Source organism: Pan paniscus, chromosome 4 (genome assembly GCF_029289425.2).
Source record: "Pan paniscus chromosome 4, NHGRI_mPanPan1-v2.0_pri, whole genome shotgun sequence".
Lineage (NCBI taxonomy): Eukaryota > Metazoa > Chordata > Mammalia > Primates > Hominidae > Pan > Pan paniscus.
This window is the reverse complement of record NC_073253.2, coordinates 19,832,750-19,848,499: the sequence shown is the minus strand read 5'-3', so window position 1 is coordinate 19,848,499 and position 15,750 is coordinate 19,832,750. Positions and strand designations below refer to the sequence as shown.

Here is a 15,750-nt window from a genome sequence, read left to right as displayed (position 1 = left end):
ACTACTCCTCCGCCTCCACATGGCCTAGCAGTCACCTCTATCTGTGGCGGGGTCTAGTGCAGGTATGGCCCCTGGTCCATGGAAATATCCAGCGACAAGAAAACCGCCTGACACAAGATTTACATCCTTTTTCCTGGTTAAAATTATTGCAAGAAGGATTAGAACTTGCTAACCTTACAGGACTTCACAGCCTGTCTGGCTGCTTTCTGTGTGCCACTCTAAGGCGTCCACTGCTAACTGCTGTCCCCCTGCCATGGGGATCCTCCACCTCTGCCCAAGCTAACAACCACCGAAACCTCTCATATGCCCCTATCCCTAACGTGCCACTATACCTAAACCCCAGTCAAGAAAAGTTTCCCTACTGTTTCTCAGGAACTAATTCCAGCCTCTGCAGCATCACTGCAACGCCCCCTAACATCACCTTAAGGGCTCCGTCAGGCATATTCTTCTGGTGTAATGGAACATTATCTAAAAACCTATCAAGCCCCTCTGTTACCAACCTACTGTGTCTTCCTGTCACATTAGTTCCCCGGTTAACTCTACTTACTGCCGGCGAGTTCCTAAGGTATACCGGTAACTGGACTAGTGCTGTTATTCACCCAGACCCTAGACCGAGACCTGCACAAGCCATATTTCTCCCCCTCATTGCAGGAATCTCCCTCACCGCATCCTTCACGGCGGCCGGACTGGCTGGGGGAGCCCTAGGTCACACCCTCATAGAAAGTAACAAGCTGTATCAACAATTGTACAAGCCCAGTACAAACACATCCCATCCTCCCATCCCACCACATATCGCCATATATCTCTCAAACTTCCTGAGCCCAGTACAAACACCACCAGGAAAGTCTCCGATAAAGGGACAGCCGTTCAAAGTTTTACTGAAAGAGCGGGAACCAAAAGAATTCCTTTGTTCCCCTGTAACTTTCAGGCTATAAAAAGCAAACACTCGCATTGTTCAGGGCCCTGTTGTATGCTGTGGAATGGAGGGACCAGGTTCGAACTTGTAATAAAGATCCTTGCCGCTTGGCTTTGACTCTGGACTCTGGTGGTCTTCTTTGAGGAACTAACGGTCTAGGCATAACAATATGACCTTTACTATTAGTCTTATAACATGTATATTCTGCCCTTATTGCCTCTGTGGCTAAATGGTAACCTCTGGAGAGTACAGACCAGCATGGCATCTGATATGTGGTAGGTGTTCATTAAATTTTGTGACGATCCTTTAAAAATACCATTATGAACTGATATTCAAAAAGGCTTGGTCTGTTAATAGGTAACAGCTGAAAATTACTATAAAAAACTAAAAATCTTCACCATCCTAAAAAAAAAAACAGCTACCAAACTCTTATCTTTTATCTCTACCCATCTCAGTCTAAACACCCTGCCTCCATAGAAACATAATTTATGACAGACTACCTTGACTACATAAACTGCCTGTATTACAGGAAATACACCTGGGATGAAAATAGGAAAGAAAAATCATGCATCTCTCCAGTGAACATCCATATTTAGGGTAGCTTAAACAACACACAGGTAATCAAAGTGTGGGTTGGTACATGAAAATAGTTTCCAAAAGGCTGAGATGAACATAAATGACTTTTAAAACAAGGTAAACCTTCCTAACATATTTCTTTTGCTAAAGCCTGGGAGCATAACAATAAAAACAAAATAAGATTTGGGGAGACTATGTTCATGTTCGGCCCTGGGTAACAATTCTCTGCATATGACCAAGCAGCACTGAGAGGAATTTTCTATAGTGTTCCCAAAACTAGCAACAGTAATAACAACACTAATGATCCTTGTATAAAGAGACAAGGAATATTTCGGCTTCAACTATCAATCCTTCTCTTATTCATACTTATTCTTGTTGAGAATACTAGCTAAATAAATACCTTGATGGAGGACAAAAACAGAGGAAATAGAATTCATTGCTTTTGAATCTTATTCATTGCAAATGAATAGAAAATCATTTACTTAACTGCTCTTTTTAACATTTAAAGGATTCTAAGGTTCCACATTTAACAACTTTAAAACAGTTGGACAATATTATTTTTATTTCTCAAAAACGCAAGCCAGATTTGGGGCTGATGAATGCTCAAATTCCAAGGGTAGAGGGTATTCTGAAGAGGTCCGTGTTGGATGCTGAGTAATAACTATGAAATTCTGTTTCTTAAAGTTTACTACAAAAAGTCGGTTTTTAAAAAATTAATTTGTGACATCCCAAAAAAAGCTGATCAATACTATCTAATTTTTCTTTTAAATAAACTTAGCTTGAGGGGGGAAAAAAACATGTACAATTTGGTGGCATTCATATTTATCTTCACCTGGATTTTCTAATAGTTTTAAAGCACAAAATCTTAAACCAGCTCTTTTCTGCTTGAATTTGAAGAACCAAGCTTTTTTATCCTCCCCCATTTCAGTAACAAAGCAAAATAAGATAAATAAAAAAGTCATTTAGCATGAAAAAAAATTTCAACAGATGACAACTGTGAAAGCCATTCACTACTTGTTATATGAAGCTTTATAAACTGAGTCATTTTGAAAATGAATTTTCAATTCTCAACCGGCAAAGCAGGACAAAGGAGAATGAAATACATTTGTTCTCAGTGGAGGAGAACCCAGTGATTAACTGCTGTGAAGTAGCAAATTCTGTACATACTGAAGTACTTTGTGGGAGGGCGGCTCAGACTTCAGAGACCTTACAGATTCTCAGAAGTTCTCAATACACTGAAAGTCGGGTTTAGAGGAGCAGTAAAAAGAAAAAAGCACAGATTCCTATTGTCTTACATTAACTATTGAACTTCCACCTCAAGAATACTACTTTAACTTGAAATGTACCTAAACCTGAATTTCTCAGTTCCACAAATTCCTGCAACCAACAATTCAGAAGGGAAAGAACTCTTCCCTGGTTTTACCATATCTGTAAATATCCACATATACACCCTTTTTGCTGTGATATAGACCTTCTTTTCTTTCCATTCTACATAATACAAATCCAGAACCTTACTAAAAATGATTTTTTTCATTTAAACCAAGACACTTTCTAATCAATCAGTATAATCCCTTCACTATGTCTTTATCAGAGCACTTTGTCAACCACTGAATTTATGTGCAAAACTCTGTAGACTATTGTTGATCCTATTTTTTTCTATTATTTTGTAGGCTTTTTAGAATATAAGGACAAGTCTACATTATAGGTACATTTATGCTTACTGAGAAAGCATTCTGTCAGTCCTCAAAAAGAATTTTCAAAGTATTCACTGTGTCATTTGGCATGTGAGCAAGGCCAAGGCTGAGGTAAAGGTGAAAACCATAAATAGCTGAATAGGAAATAAAAAGAGTGAACACCAGCCATTAATTTATCAATAACAACAGTAACAGCAGAATAGGGAAAAAGAATTGGTACCAGGGGCCATACAATAAAGAAAATCAGCCTACTTATCTTTGGAACACACTGAGTCTTATATTAAAATTGGAAGGATCTGGGTGATTTTAGAACTAAGCTTCCTATCAGGAAAAAAAAAAAAATCACAAGACTTCCTAAGTATGCTCCTTGTGCTTGGTGTACCTCATCCTCCTCAGCCTCAGTGCAACACTCTCATAATGTTAACTATCTAACCTACTAACTATTTCTTCTTACACCACTCCTGCCAGGCAGCTATTGCAGTTCTTCTCCCACCCCTCTAAAAGCTTACTATCCCCTCTGCGGGCTTCACTTTCTCATCCTACTGCTCCCTAATGCACTTAGTCAAGTCCACTTTCCTTTGTATACCTGCTTTTTCCTATTCTTTCCCCATCACTGTAATCTAAGCTCTAATTCAATCACTTTCATTTAAAAAGATAGCCTTAATAAAAAGCCTCACAATCATAAACTCAGTTGGCTCAATCTGTCAAGACAGACCATAATAATCTCACTTCTGAAATGCTCTTTCCCTGTCGTCTTGTGTTGCTTCTCGTCAGAGTCCACCTTCTTCTCTGACCTCATCCCTTCTCTTCCTTCACTGACTCCCTTTCTCTTTTTCATCTCTTTCCCTCCAAGCCAGCCAGCACTGCCCAAAGTACAGTTCTCAGTATTTTTCCCTTTAGTCCTCCTCTGATGGCAACCATTCCACGTCATTTTCACCTACATGCAAATGACTTCCAAACCATATGTCTACGCTTAGTATTGATCTCTCATCTGCAAACCACTGATGGGCATTTCCCATGAACTGCCCCATTAACATCTCCTCTCAATAACCTACATTTCATACAAATCATCCTGCCATATTGGGCCAACTTTTCAGGAGAGGTGAAAGTTAAAATTGATTTTTGTCTCTCTTTCCCTCTAAGAAATCACTTTCATTTTTTCATTCATCTGCTCCTTTCTATCTTCACTATCATACTCCTCGTTCATTCAAACCTACTGTCACCTAGTCTACTGGAGCTAGTCCACCTTCTATACAATCTGTCCTGCACACCATGTTAGTTTAGACTTTATACTCCACTCACTATACTTTTTATGTTCTCTTTCTTCTTATGGTAGTAAAAAGTACTCTCCTAAGTCTATCTCTGAGTCAGTTAAAGTAAGGCAAAGGGCATCTGCTTCTACCAAAACCAGAGCTGAAGGTAACAGCAATTTTTTTTTTTTTTTTTTTTTTTTTTGAGGAGTCTCGCTCTTTCGCCCAGGCCGGAGTGCAGCGGCGCTATCTCGGCTCACTGCAACCTCCGCCTCCCGGGTTCACACGATTCTCCTGCCTCAGCCTCCTGAGTAGCTGGGATTACAGGCGCCCGCCACCGCGCCCGGCTAATTTTTTGTATTTTTAGTAGAGACGCGGTTTCACCGTGTTAGCCAGGATGGTCTCAATCTCCTGACCTCGTGATCCACCCGCCTCGGCCTCCCAAAGTGCTGGGATTACAGGTGTGAGCCACCGCACCCGGCCAGTAACAGCATTTTTTTATTCAGACACCAGGAAAAAAAAAAAAAAGTAAAAGAGGACTTTAAAGGAGAGTTAAAATGAGGAGAACTGAGATAGGTGCAATGGTCATTTTCTACCAAGGAATTTTCCTTCACAGTTATCTTTAGCAATAGTTTTCAACCCTTTTTTCACTATGACACATGTGAGGGTCATTCACATACAAAGCATTCTCATGTATATACTCATTTAGCAACAAAGTGAAAAAAATTAAATGGATTAGTAAAGCTCCACAATAATTGACAATCACTACCACACTGGTGTACGTACTAATATTTCTATTTCAGTGACTGACTTCTGTGAATTTGTTCACCTCAAGAGAATAAGGCATGAAATTCAGGTTATTAAAAAAAAAAATCTATTCAGCACAGATACTGACCAAAAGGAAAGAGGCTGGTGGAAAAACCAATATAGCCAACCTCTTGTAAACTGGTGGAATACCAGCCCTGGATACAAGACTTCCACAGCTACAGGTTAGCCAACTCCCAGCAAGCTAGTTGTCATCAGTTCTCTCCTCCTCCCAAACAAAGTACATGAAGATACAAGAGCATGAAGTATACACAGAGACAAATTCTCCCATTTGAATATGCTGTATTTCATTAAAAAAGGAGATTCAGGAATTTAATTACTTTATAATATTACAGTATTCATAACAGTGTTCTTATGACACTGTGATATAACATCAACACTGAGGCAGCTAAACTTTCCAAAAATCCTTTCTGTGATATTCATAGCTCTGTGTAATATAGCCTGACCTATTTAGCCAAAATATATCTTAGTTATTTCTTCCACTATAACAAGCAAACCTATTTTATCATTCCTAAAAAATGCATCTAGCTCCACATCTCTGCTCATGCCAGCTGGAATACATTTCCCCTACTCCTGTTTACCTAGTTTCCATAAAAAATTCAAGACCCCCTCCAATTCCCACCATTAAAAAGATTTCACTGACTAACAATAAATCTGGCAACTCATAATTCTTCTGTATTACTGTACTTTCCTATATTTATTAGTCTTTTCATATACACAAAGACTACACATTATACTTCTTTTTATGTCCAGAAACACAGAAACAACACCTTAAACATGGTAGACACTAAAACATTTTTTGATTAATAACATCACTCACATAATCACACACCTCTAGGACACACACTATAATAAGGAAGAAATTACCTGATTCAATTAAATGCAAACAAAGCACTTCTAATGGATACTGTACAGTAGGATAGATGTTTATCATTCCTTCACAGGCCTTCTTCAATCTAGCAGACTCATGAGGAAACTTGAAAATATAAAAGCAAAATACACTACATTCTAGTAGTAGTAAAATGTATTTATGAACACTTTCCTAATTAGAAATACATACAAGTCACATTAGAGATTTAAAAAATCAACTTACTTTGGATAAACTCTGAATGAAATGCCTATAAAGTACTTGGTGATCTTCACTAGGAATCTTATCTGATAATCCCAGTGCATTCTCAAAAGCAGTAAAAAGCTGAAACAAATAAAAAAGCTATCATCTGTATCATACTTAAATGACAAATGATTAAATGTATAAGACTCTCTTACACAAACTACACGTTCAATTAACTGCAAATGTATTCTACAGTCTAACCCTGACAACTTCAACGAGGAAAAAAATGTATATGTAAGTTTTGGAATGCATTCTAACTCCAACTGGCCAGCAAACTGCACTCAACTGGTAAGTAACAACTATACATTAACAACATTAATTTAACAAAACGCACTTCCAAGTGCCTGCTGTCTCCTACAAAGTAGTCAACCAGAGTATAGTCTTATATGCTAGTATAGCTGCTACTGCTCACATATCATTTTTAAAACAATTCTGAAATCCCTAGCACGTTCTTTGAAGTATCTTCAATGATAGCAAATCTTCAACCTTTAAAAAGCAGTTATAAAGTTGGGTGATACTTTTGGTAAAAGAAAAGCAGAGATATGACTGAACTGTTATGAAATCACTTCTCTTATGCAGTATTAGCTGACTCTGAAGAACATTCCATCACTTCTCTTATGCAGTATTAACTGGCTTTGAAGGCCAACAGGCCTTCTAAATATGTCTGGAATAAGAACAGCAATACTAGAATCCAAGGCAAGTGGTATAAAGCACTTCATACCACTCAGCTGGCTACACGTTCTGCATTTTAAAATGAATACTCATGACTTAATACCAAAAAGCCATAATGTAATTTAATATCTCAAATTTTCTTTGGAAAGTATGGTATAAAGTCTATGTAAATAAGTAAAATTTTGCTGCCCTGATAAAGTTAACAATCTTACAAAGAAGGAACATAGCTCAAAACAGTCTAGCATAAAAGATTTTTTAAAACAGTAATAAAATTATTCCAAATGAAAAATCTGTAATACATTTTTTTCTAAATACTCAGTTTTCAAGGTAGGTAACAATAAATCCCCTCATCCTTTTATCTATTACTAACAGTTAGAAATCGATTCTTAAAATCTTAAGTACAATTAATTCTCTGTCATGGAGGAGGGTGGGATAGACCATCCAAAAAGTTATTTTACTTATTTTGAAATGTGTTTGATATTCTGGTAACCTACATTATTTTAAGGAAAATAATAAAGTTATATTATGATATTATACAATTTAAGAGAAACTGCTAAGCTACCTAATTTTGTCACTGCTCAATTTTTTCCACAACTGAATCTATGCACAGATAAATCATGTTATCACACACAAAAAAGAAATCTTATTCTCACATTTTTATCCCCAGCTCTTAGGACCCTGCCTGACACATAATAGGTAGTCAATAAATATTTTCTGAATAAACAAATTAATGAGGGAACAAATGAACACATGAACAAATGAACAAATGAACACAAAGAAATGAACTTCCTATCCTATACAGTCTATATTTGTTTATTTAAAAATTCCACTCAATTTAACAAGTGTACATTAAGTAGCTATTTACTATAATAAGACATTAAGTTGACTTTTAAAGTTACAAATAAAAAAAGGAGAATGATAGACGTATTTTCCAAATGTGGTTCAAAACCAATTATTTTTTAGTCTTTCAAAAATTCTTTTCAATTACTTTAAAATCTGCACCATAAAGACTTTTTTTCTAGGTGAAAAATACTAAACATAAATATACTAAATACTAAATTTACTCTAAATACTAAATATAAATACTCTAAACAGTGGAATTGTTAAACCTCAAAGTAATTCAGTACTCTTAGTTCAGAAGTGTAAAGAAACACACCTTTAAAGGTATAACTTTTTAGACACCATAAGCAGTTTTGTGAAAGCCAATTCAGTTTCTTTTTTACAGTGATTAAGTTACTGATGTATTGCAGATTCTTATGAACACAAGAGAATGAAATTCTGACACCATGAGTACCAATTCCACTCCATCCAGACTCCGTATGAGACTACAGGCCAATAATTCTGACTTTATCTAGAAGAGCCTCTGTGAATTTAAAATTGTACTTTTACAAAACACCTAGTCTAACATACAATCCTTTTTTTTTGAGCATCCATTGAATTATCATTGAATGTCCTATTTCCAATGTAATTCATGGACTAATATCCAGAATCAATTAGGAACTTAAACAAATTAGCAAGAAAAAAAAACAACAATCCCATCAAAAAGTTGGCTAAGGACATGAACAGAAAATTCTCAAAAGAAGATATACAAATGGCTGACAAACATATGAAAAAATGCTCAACATCACTAATGATCAGGGAAATGCAAATCAAAACCACAATGCAATACCACCTTACTCCTGCAAGAATGACCATAATCAAAAAATAAAAAAAATAGATGTTGGTGTGGATGTGGTAAAAAGGAAACACTTCTACACTGCTGGTGGGAGTGTAAACTAGTACAACCATTATGGAAAACAGTGCGGAGACTCCTTAAAGAACTAAAAGTAGGCTGGGCTCAGTGGCTCACACCTGTAATCCCAACACTTTGGGGGGCTGAAGTGGGCGGGTCACTTGAGGTCAGGAGTTTGAGATCAGCCTGGCCAACATGGTGAAACCCCATCTATACTGAAAATACAAAAATTAGCCAGGCATCGTGGCACATGCCTGTAATCCCAGCTACTTGTGAGGCTGAGGCAGGAGAATTGCTTGAACCTAGGAGGCAGAGGTTGCAGTGAGCTGAGATTGCACCACTGCACTCCAGCCTGGGCAACAGAGTGACACTCTGCCTCAAAAAAAAAAAAAAAAAAAAAAGAACTAAAAGTAGAACTACGATTTGATCCAGCAATCCCTCTACTAGGTATCTACCCAGAGGAAAAGCAGTCATTATACAAAAAAGATACTTGCACATGCATGTTTATAGCGGCACAAGTCACAACTGCAAAAATACAGAACTAGCCCAAATGCCCATCAATCAATGAGTGGATAAAGAAATTGTGATATATATATATATATATATAGATAGACACAGACACACACATACACAAACAATGGAATACTACTCAGCTATAAAAAGGAATGAATTAATAGCATTCGCAGCAACCTGGATGGAACTGGAGACTATTATTCTAAGTGAAGTAACTCAGGAATGATAAACCAAACATCGTGTGTTCTCACTGATACGTGAACATATGATAAGAACATTGTATGTTCTCACTCTAAGCTATGAGGACACAAAGGCATAAGAATAATACAATGGACTTCGGGGACTTGGGGGAAGGTGAGGGACAAAAGACTATAAATTGGGTTCAGTGTACACTACTCGGGTGATGGGTGCACCAAAATCTCACAAATCACTACTAAAGAACTTACTCGTGACCAAATACCACCTGTTCCTCAAAAACTTATGAAAATTAAAAATTTTAAAAAAACTCCATAAAAAGAAACAAACCCAATAAAAAATGAGCAAAGATGTGAACACACACTTCACCAAAGAAAATATACAGGTGTAAATAAACACATGAAAAGACGTTCAACATTACTATGGAAATGGAAATTAAAATGACAATGATCAATTATGTTTCCATTTTCTAAATTCAATTAAATGATCAATTTTCATGAACAAACTTGAGGAATAAATGAGTCAATACCAATTGCTGAGTTTCATTATTCTGGTCCTCTGTACTTTCAGCCAGGAACTGAGTCAATTTTCTCCATAGTTGATGAAGCTCTTCATTTTCTGCACCTTGTTCCTGCCGTGTTTTTATCAACTTGTGCCATGTTCGAGCCACCTATTAAAGAAGGAGATTTTAAATTATTTTGTCCAAAATGTAAAAATGCCAATAAAAATGTAAAATCTGCAAATAAAAACATTTTTAATTTGTTAATATATAAAAATAGCAAAAGCATAGAACCCCATCTATTTTATTTTATTTTATTTTTTTGAGACGGAGTTTTGCTCTTGTTTCCCAGGCTGGAATGCAATGGCACAATCTCGGCTTACCACAACATCCGCCTCCTGGGTTGAAGCAATTCTCCTGCCTCAGCCTCCTGAGTAGCTGGTATTACAGGCATGCGCCACCATGCCCAGCTAATTTTGTATTTTTAGTAGAGACAGGGTTTCTCCATGTTGGTCTGGCTGGTCTCGAACTCCCGACCTCAGGTGATCTGCCTGCCTCAGCCTCCCAAAGTGCTGGGATTACAGGTGTGAGTCACCGCGCCCAGCCCATCTATTATTAAAAGAAGTCAGAAAATCATTCACCAACCTCTAGGTGTTTCTTTTCTTGGTAATATAGATCCACAAGTTTCTTGCAGACATCACACCACTTCTGCTTGTCAACACTTAGAACAAAACAAAACACACACACACACAAAAGGATTCTGAATCTGATTAATAAAAATAACCAAGGACTTAAAACACTAAAATTTAAGTATTCCAATAATAATTTCAGGTACTATTTTAAATTAGAACATATCTTCTTTCATACTACAGTAAAATTTTCTAAAATAAGCTCCTCATAAAAAAGAAAAGGTTTAAGAAATATTATCTTCTATTATATTGACTGAAAATAATGTCAAAGTTCCAAAATTAGTCAATCCTCTTACTAGTAGTGTTTTGATTCTATTTTAATCACAAAAGATTCTATGACAAATGTTTGAAAAAAAAAAAAAAAAAGCTTCGCAATTCCCAGTAAATGCTGGAATACTTCTACATGATTTTTAATCAGTTTATTAAAATTCAAGCTTTGAAAGAAACTGGACTTTCCTCATACATTTCTTACCTCTCATAAAGATCTAGGAGCTTTTGGTAAACACCAGGCAAGTCATCCTTAGCATTTATGTGATTATATTTCTCATACAAGTTTGCTAACCCCTAAAAGAAGAAGTACTCATGATTATTCTTTTTCCTAAAACATTTGCTGTTCTCACATTCATTTATTTTGCTAAATAATATGATAATCTATAAAGATTATTTCTGAAAAAGGATTACTATAATTTACAAATGAAATGATCTGTCTGAGATTTGCCTCTAAATATAATAGCTGGGGGTCGGAGGGCACAGGTAAAGTGGATATTGTTGAGTATGGGTGACAGGAATAAAGAGGTATATCATTCCCTTTTCTTTCGAAAATTCATTAGAAGTGCTTCACAATAATAAACACTTTTAATGGCTATTCTACAATCTTACCATCTAAGATTACTATATGACACTATTTTTTTTCAATTTCAGCATGTGATCTAAAGTATTTTATTGTGATATCATTGACATATAAAAATTCTATGTTTTTAAGGTGTACAACTTGATGTTTTGATATATGTATTCACTGTGAAATGACCACCATAATCAAGCTAACTAGCATAACCATGCTACGTAGTTACCACTGGTGGCGGGGGAGGCAGGGGAGAGGTGAGAAGATTTAATTTTGAGATCTATGTGACACTACCTTTATGATATGATCAAACAAAAAAAAATCAAGTAGTCTGTGAAAATTGTCATTTTTGCATTAAAGAACGATCAGATATCCTAAACCACTCAGTCCATTATAAAAGCAGCAATTTCTCTAACTGTGTTACCAGATATCCTCAAGTTCTTATTCACATGAACCTGAGACAAACAGGTTCACACTCTCCAGGGCCTACTACATCATATTAATCAGTTTCAAAGGTGTGACTGAGATACCAAACAAAGTTATTAAATGTGAAAAAGTTGGAGAATCTAAGTAAAAACATTAAGGCCACTAAGTAAGAAAAAAGAATTTAACTTGCCCTCAAAGATAGAAACATTAACATTTTTATATTATTTTATTTTTAGGAAACATTAAAAAACATTTCTTTTTCCTCAGGTAAGCATAAAGAATAATATTGTGGATAAGTCTTTTATATGCACATATAACTAAGGTAGAGATTTATAATTGAGTGCTCACATTAGAAATAATCCATTAGGTAGGATATTAAATAGTGTTAAACAACATCCTTTGCACCACTTTTTTTCTAAACTAACTTTTAGGTTTAGAAAACCAATAAATTTAAATTTTTTCTTACATGGGGCAAATGTAGGTTTAAATGCTTAGTTTAATGTCGAAACCTGTATTTTGAAAAATGCAAAAAAAAATCCATTTCCGTAATACAGAAAAAAAAAAATTTCTACATACCTGCCAAGCTAGTAATTGGTCTGGCTCTAATTCAGCAGCTTTTTTATAGGCACTCTGGGCCTGATCAGGTTGTTCTAGTTCAGCTGCAGCAACACCAATAAAAACCCAGGCATTATAGTTATTTTTCTCTTGCTTTAACACTGTCTGATTTAAAAAAAATTAAAAGAGCAGGTTAGTAAATTTTCGAAGCAAATGAACTAACAATAACAGAAAGTCTAGTATGAGTCAGGAAATCTATATCTACCACTTAACAGGGCAAACTTCAGAATGCCATTTAACCTATCTGGTTTCAGTTTCCTCAGGGGAAGGAGTTGGACTGTATGAGTGACCATAATGGCTTTGAAATAACAGGTGGTTTCTTTTAAAGCTGCCCGAGGGATACTGACACCTATACCAAATGCCTCCCCATGCTCTTTGAGAATACTGGGTATAAAAAGAACAATAACTACTCAATCATCCTGCCTGTCTCCATACTGCTACTGGTCAAATTCACAAAGCTGTTCTCCATCTCATTTCACTTAATCCAACTCTCATATTTTCCTTCACCATGATAGTTTCCCCATATTAGACACATGGATTTTTCTCAAGATTAAGACTAGGAAAGTAGATTCACCCCAGTGTGATTATACCAAATATGTTCAAAATAAACAGTGGCAATGATGTTTAAACAACACCTGCCAACTGGAATTAAAATTATATGTAGAGATAATTGCTTTCAGAAATAACAGCTACTTGCTAAGGTAAAATAAAATAGCTTGAAGCAGTTAGCAAATATGTTCTAGGGAAAGAAAAACAAAACCAGTAGCTAAAATGAAATTAGCCTCTTAAGGTTTTACATTATTCCAGAGAAAATAAGAACATTTCCATGAGTTAAGCGAGTCATATTATTAGACTTGAGTGTATCCACATAACACTTCTAATAATCTGTCCCTAATATGCAGTACAAGCTCCATTCTATCTGTGAACACAATGATTACACAAATTGGGTCATTCTTGTCACCTAAGTCACAGTAAAGGGAGCACCAGGGGGAAAAGGCACTCAGGCCTCATAGCACCTGCTCCAAGATTTAAATTTTCTAAAAGCCCAGCTGCTGAGGGCCTGCTGTAACCCTAAGACCAGTTTTCCCCAGTAGCTGCCATGACTCTAAGTCTAGTTTTACCTACCATCGTCACTCACCAATCAGAGCCTGCCAGCTCCCAAAAGCTTCTCTAGTACCAGTGAGCTTTCTTTCAAAATAATACATAACATGTTTCTCTCCAATAAAATGGCCAACCTTCTCTTTGTTCTTCAGACATACAAAAGACCACTTAGCCTGTGTGTGTATGCCCCAAATTGCAATTCTTCCTTCCCAAAATAAAATTCAATTTAAATATTCGTTTCTCTATTTATTTTGACTTCAACATAATAATGCTGCCTCCTAACAAACCACAACAATGATGTAACTACCAAAGTTAAGCTCTAAACACTGGGGCCTTATTAATGCTTATGTTCCCAACACCAGGTACAATGGCTGGCACTTAACAGCTGAACAAAATGCCATACTCAACCAGCAATTAGTTAAGTACCGACTATCTGCCTGATGACCAGGTTTTCAGAATCCGAAATGGATGTTTAAGAAAATAATTATCAACAATGTGGTGAAGGCAGGTATGAGATTCTGAAAGAACATAGAGAAAAAAGTACCGAACTCTGCACAAACTGGAGAAGGCTTCCCTGAAGGGATACTCATACCATGTGATAAAGCGCCACAGGCAGACAAGGTGATGATCAGACAAAACCATAGCAAATGCAACATTCCTTTACTCAAAAATTCATTTAGTCTCAACCAATATTCTGGGTTACTACACATTAGTAATCAGGCATTTATAACTGATTAGCTATCCATTTGCATTTTCTAATTGGGTCTCTCTAGTATAAATTATTAACTATTTGGTGGAATTCATATCTGAATTTTGCAGAAAGTCTACAGAAAGAAGATAGCTATGGTGGTGCTGTATATAATTGAAACATGTATCAATTAGATAAACCTAGTGCTGAAGGAAACAGTCCTTCTTCCCTTCTTGTATTCCATCCACAACCTGTCCCCACTTGGAACACACTGCCCACCTTCTTCTATATCAAGATTAATACTATCACGGCCTTGCATCCCTGCTGGGCTCCATCAGTCACCACCAGAAACCTAAACCTCACAAGGGTATCCTTTACCTGTTTACTCCTTAGACTCATCCTCATATTGCCATGTATACTGCCCAGTCTTACCCAATTCCCTCCCTACCACTCTCCTAAATTCTTCATTGTGCCCTCTGGAACTCCCAGTCTGGGTCAGCCAAGTTCCTTCCATTATTTTTAACCTTTCTTTTAACCACACCAAGTTCTGCCTCAATGAAAACATGGCTAATTCCCCTATACATCCTACAGATTGCAGATGACTTCTTTTACAGCTCACATGCCACAGGCCTAGAAGGTGAGAAACTGCTTCTCCTTGCTCACACTGTCTGTCACCTACAGTCCTCTACTGCTCCTTCCTCCTTCAGCAACCCCACTACCTTTGAAGCTCAGGCCATCCAACTCTACTACTAAAAATAGCCTTCTTGTTGCTACAGTCTACCAACTTCCTAACTCCCCTTTCCTTCAGTGAAAATTCTGTATCCTTTTCCACCTCAGTGCCTGTATTCATTCTAACATTCATGTTGATATCCCGTTGAACACTCTGGCCTCTCAGTTATGTGACCGCCACACTACTCACCCATCCAAAATCTGAATTTCCAGCACAGTACTATTCTGCTCCTCTCTTACCGTCCCAGTTCAATTACTGTAGTGGTCCCATGGTAACAAATCTTTAACCTTTGGTTTCTCTAATTTTTTCTATCCTAACCCCTTTTTCCATTGCCTATCAGCCCACCTCTCATTTCTCATTCCTCTTTACCCAGCTTAGACTCCAGGGCTCCCCACTGTCATCACTCCCTTGTCATGTCTTTCCTTTGCATGTCTTTCCTCTCATCTTTCTCTCCATCCATACTTGAACCCCATCATGCCCATCTCCAAACCTGAGAAGCTGAATACAAAGAGAAAAACTACAGCGGAGTTCACTAATTTCACTTTAATAGCTTGAAACTTCAAATGGGCAATCACTAGGGCCTGCTAATCTTTCCAATCCTTACTAGCAAGTTTCTTTTCCCACCATGAGAAAAAAAAACAAAAACAAAGAAAGAAACTATTTCATACCTTCTGTTA

At 36.7% G+C, this 15,750-nt stretch overlaps 1 protein-coding gene across 2 annotated transcripts in view; it reads right to left on the bottom strand.

Annotated features, from left to right (window-relative positions):
- The window catches only part of SKIC3 (SKI3 subunit of superkiller complex), a 97,829-nt gene that overhangs the window by 73,477 nt on the left and 8,602 nt on the right, over positions 1 to 15,750 (bottom strand). Inside the window, exons 5-10 of one of the 2 annotated variants that reach the window (XM_003822763.5) lie at positions 12,516 to 12,659; positions 11,145 to 11,236; positions 10,629 to 10,704; positions 10,014 to 10,154; positions 6,355 to 6,453; positions 6,129 to 6,237 (exon numbers count right to left, since the gene is read on the bottom strand). In XM_003822763.5, coding sequence (XP_003822811.3) covers positions 6,129 to 6,237; positions 6,355 to 6,453; positions 10,014 to 10,154; positions 10,629 to 10,704; positions 11,145 to 11,236; positions 12,516 to 12,659 — 661 coding nt within the window. Of the gene's footprint in view, positions 1 to 6,128; positions 6,238 to 6,354; positions 6,454 to 10,013; positions 10,155 to 10,366; positions 10,510 to 10,628; positions 10,705 to 11,144; positions 11,237 to 12,515; positions 12,660 to 15,750 lie in introns of those variants that run through there. The other variant, XM_063604380.1, reaches the window with a different exon arrangement.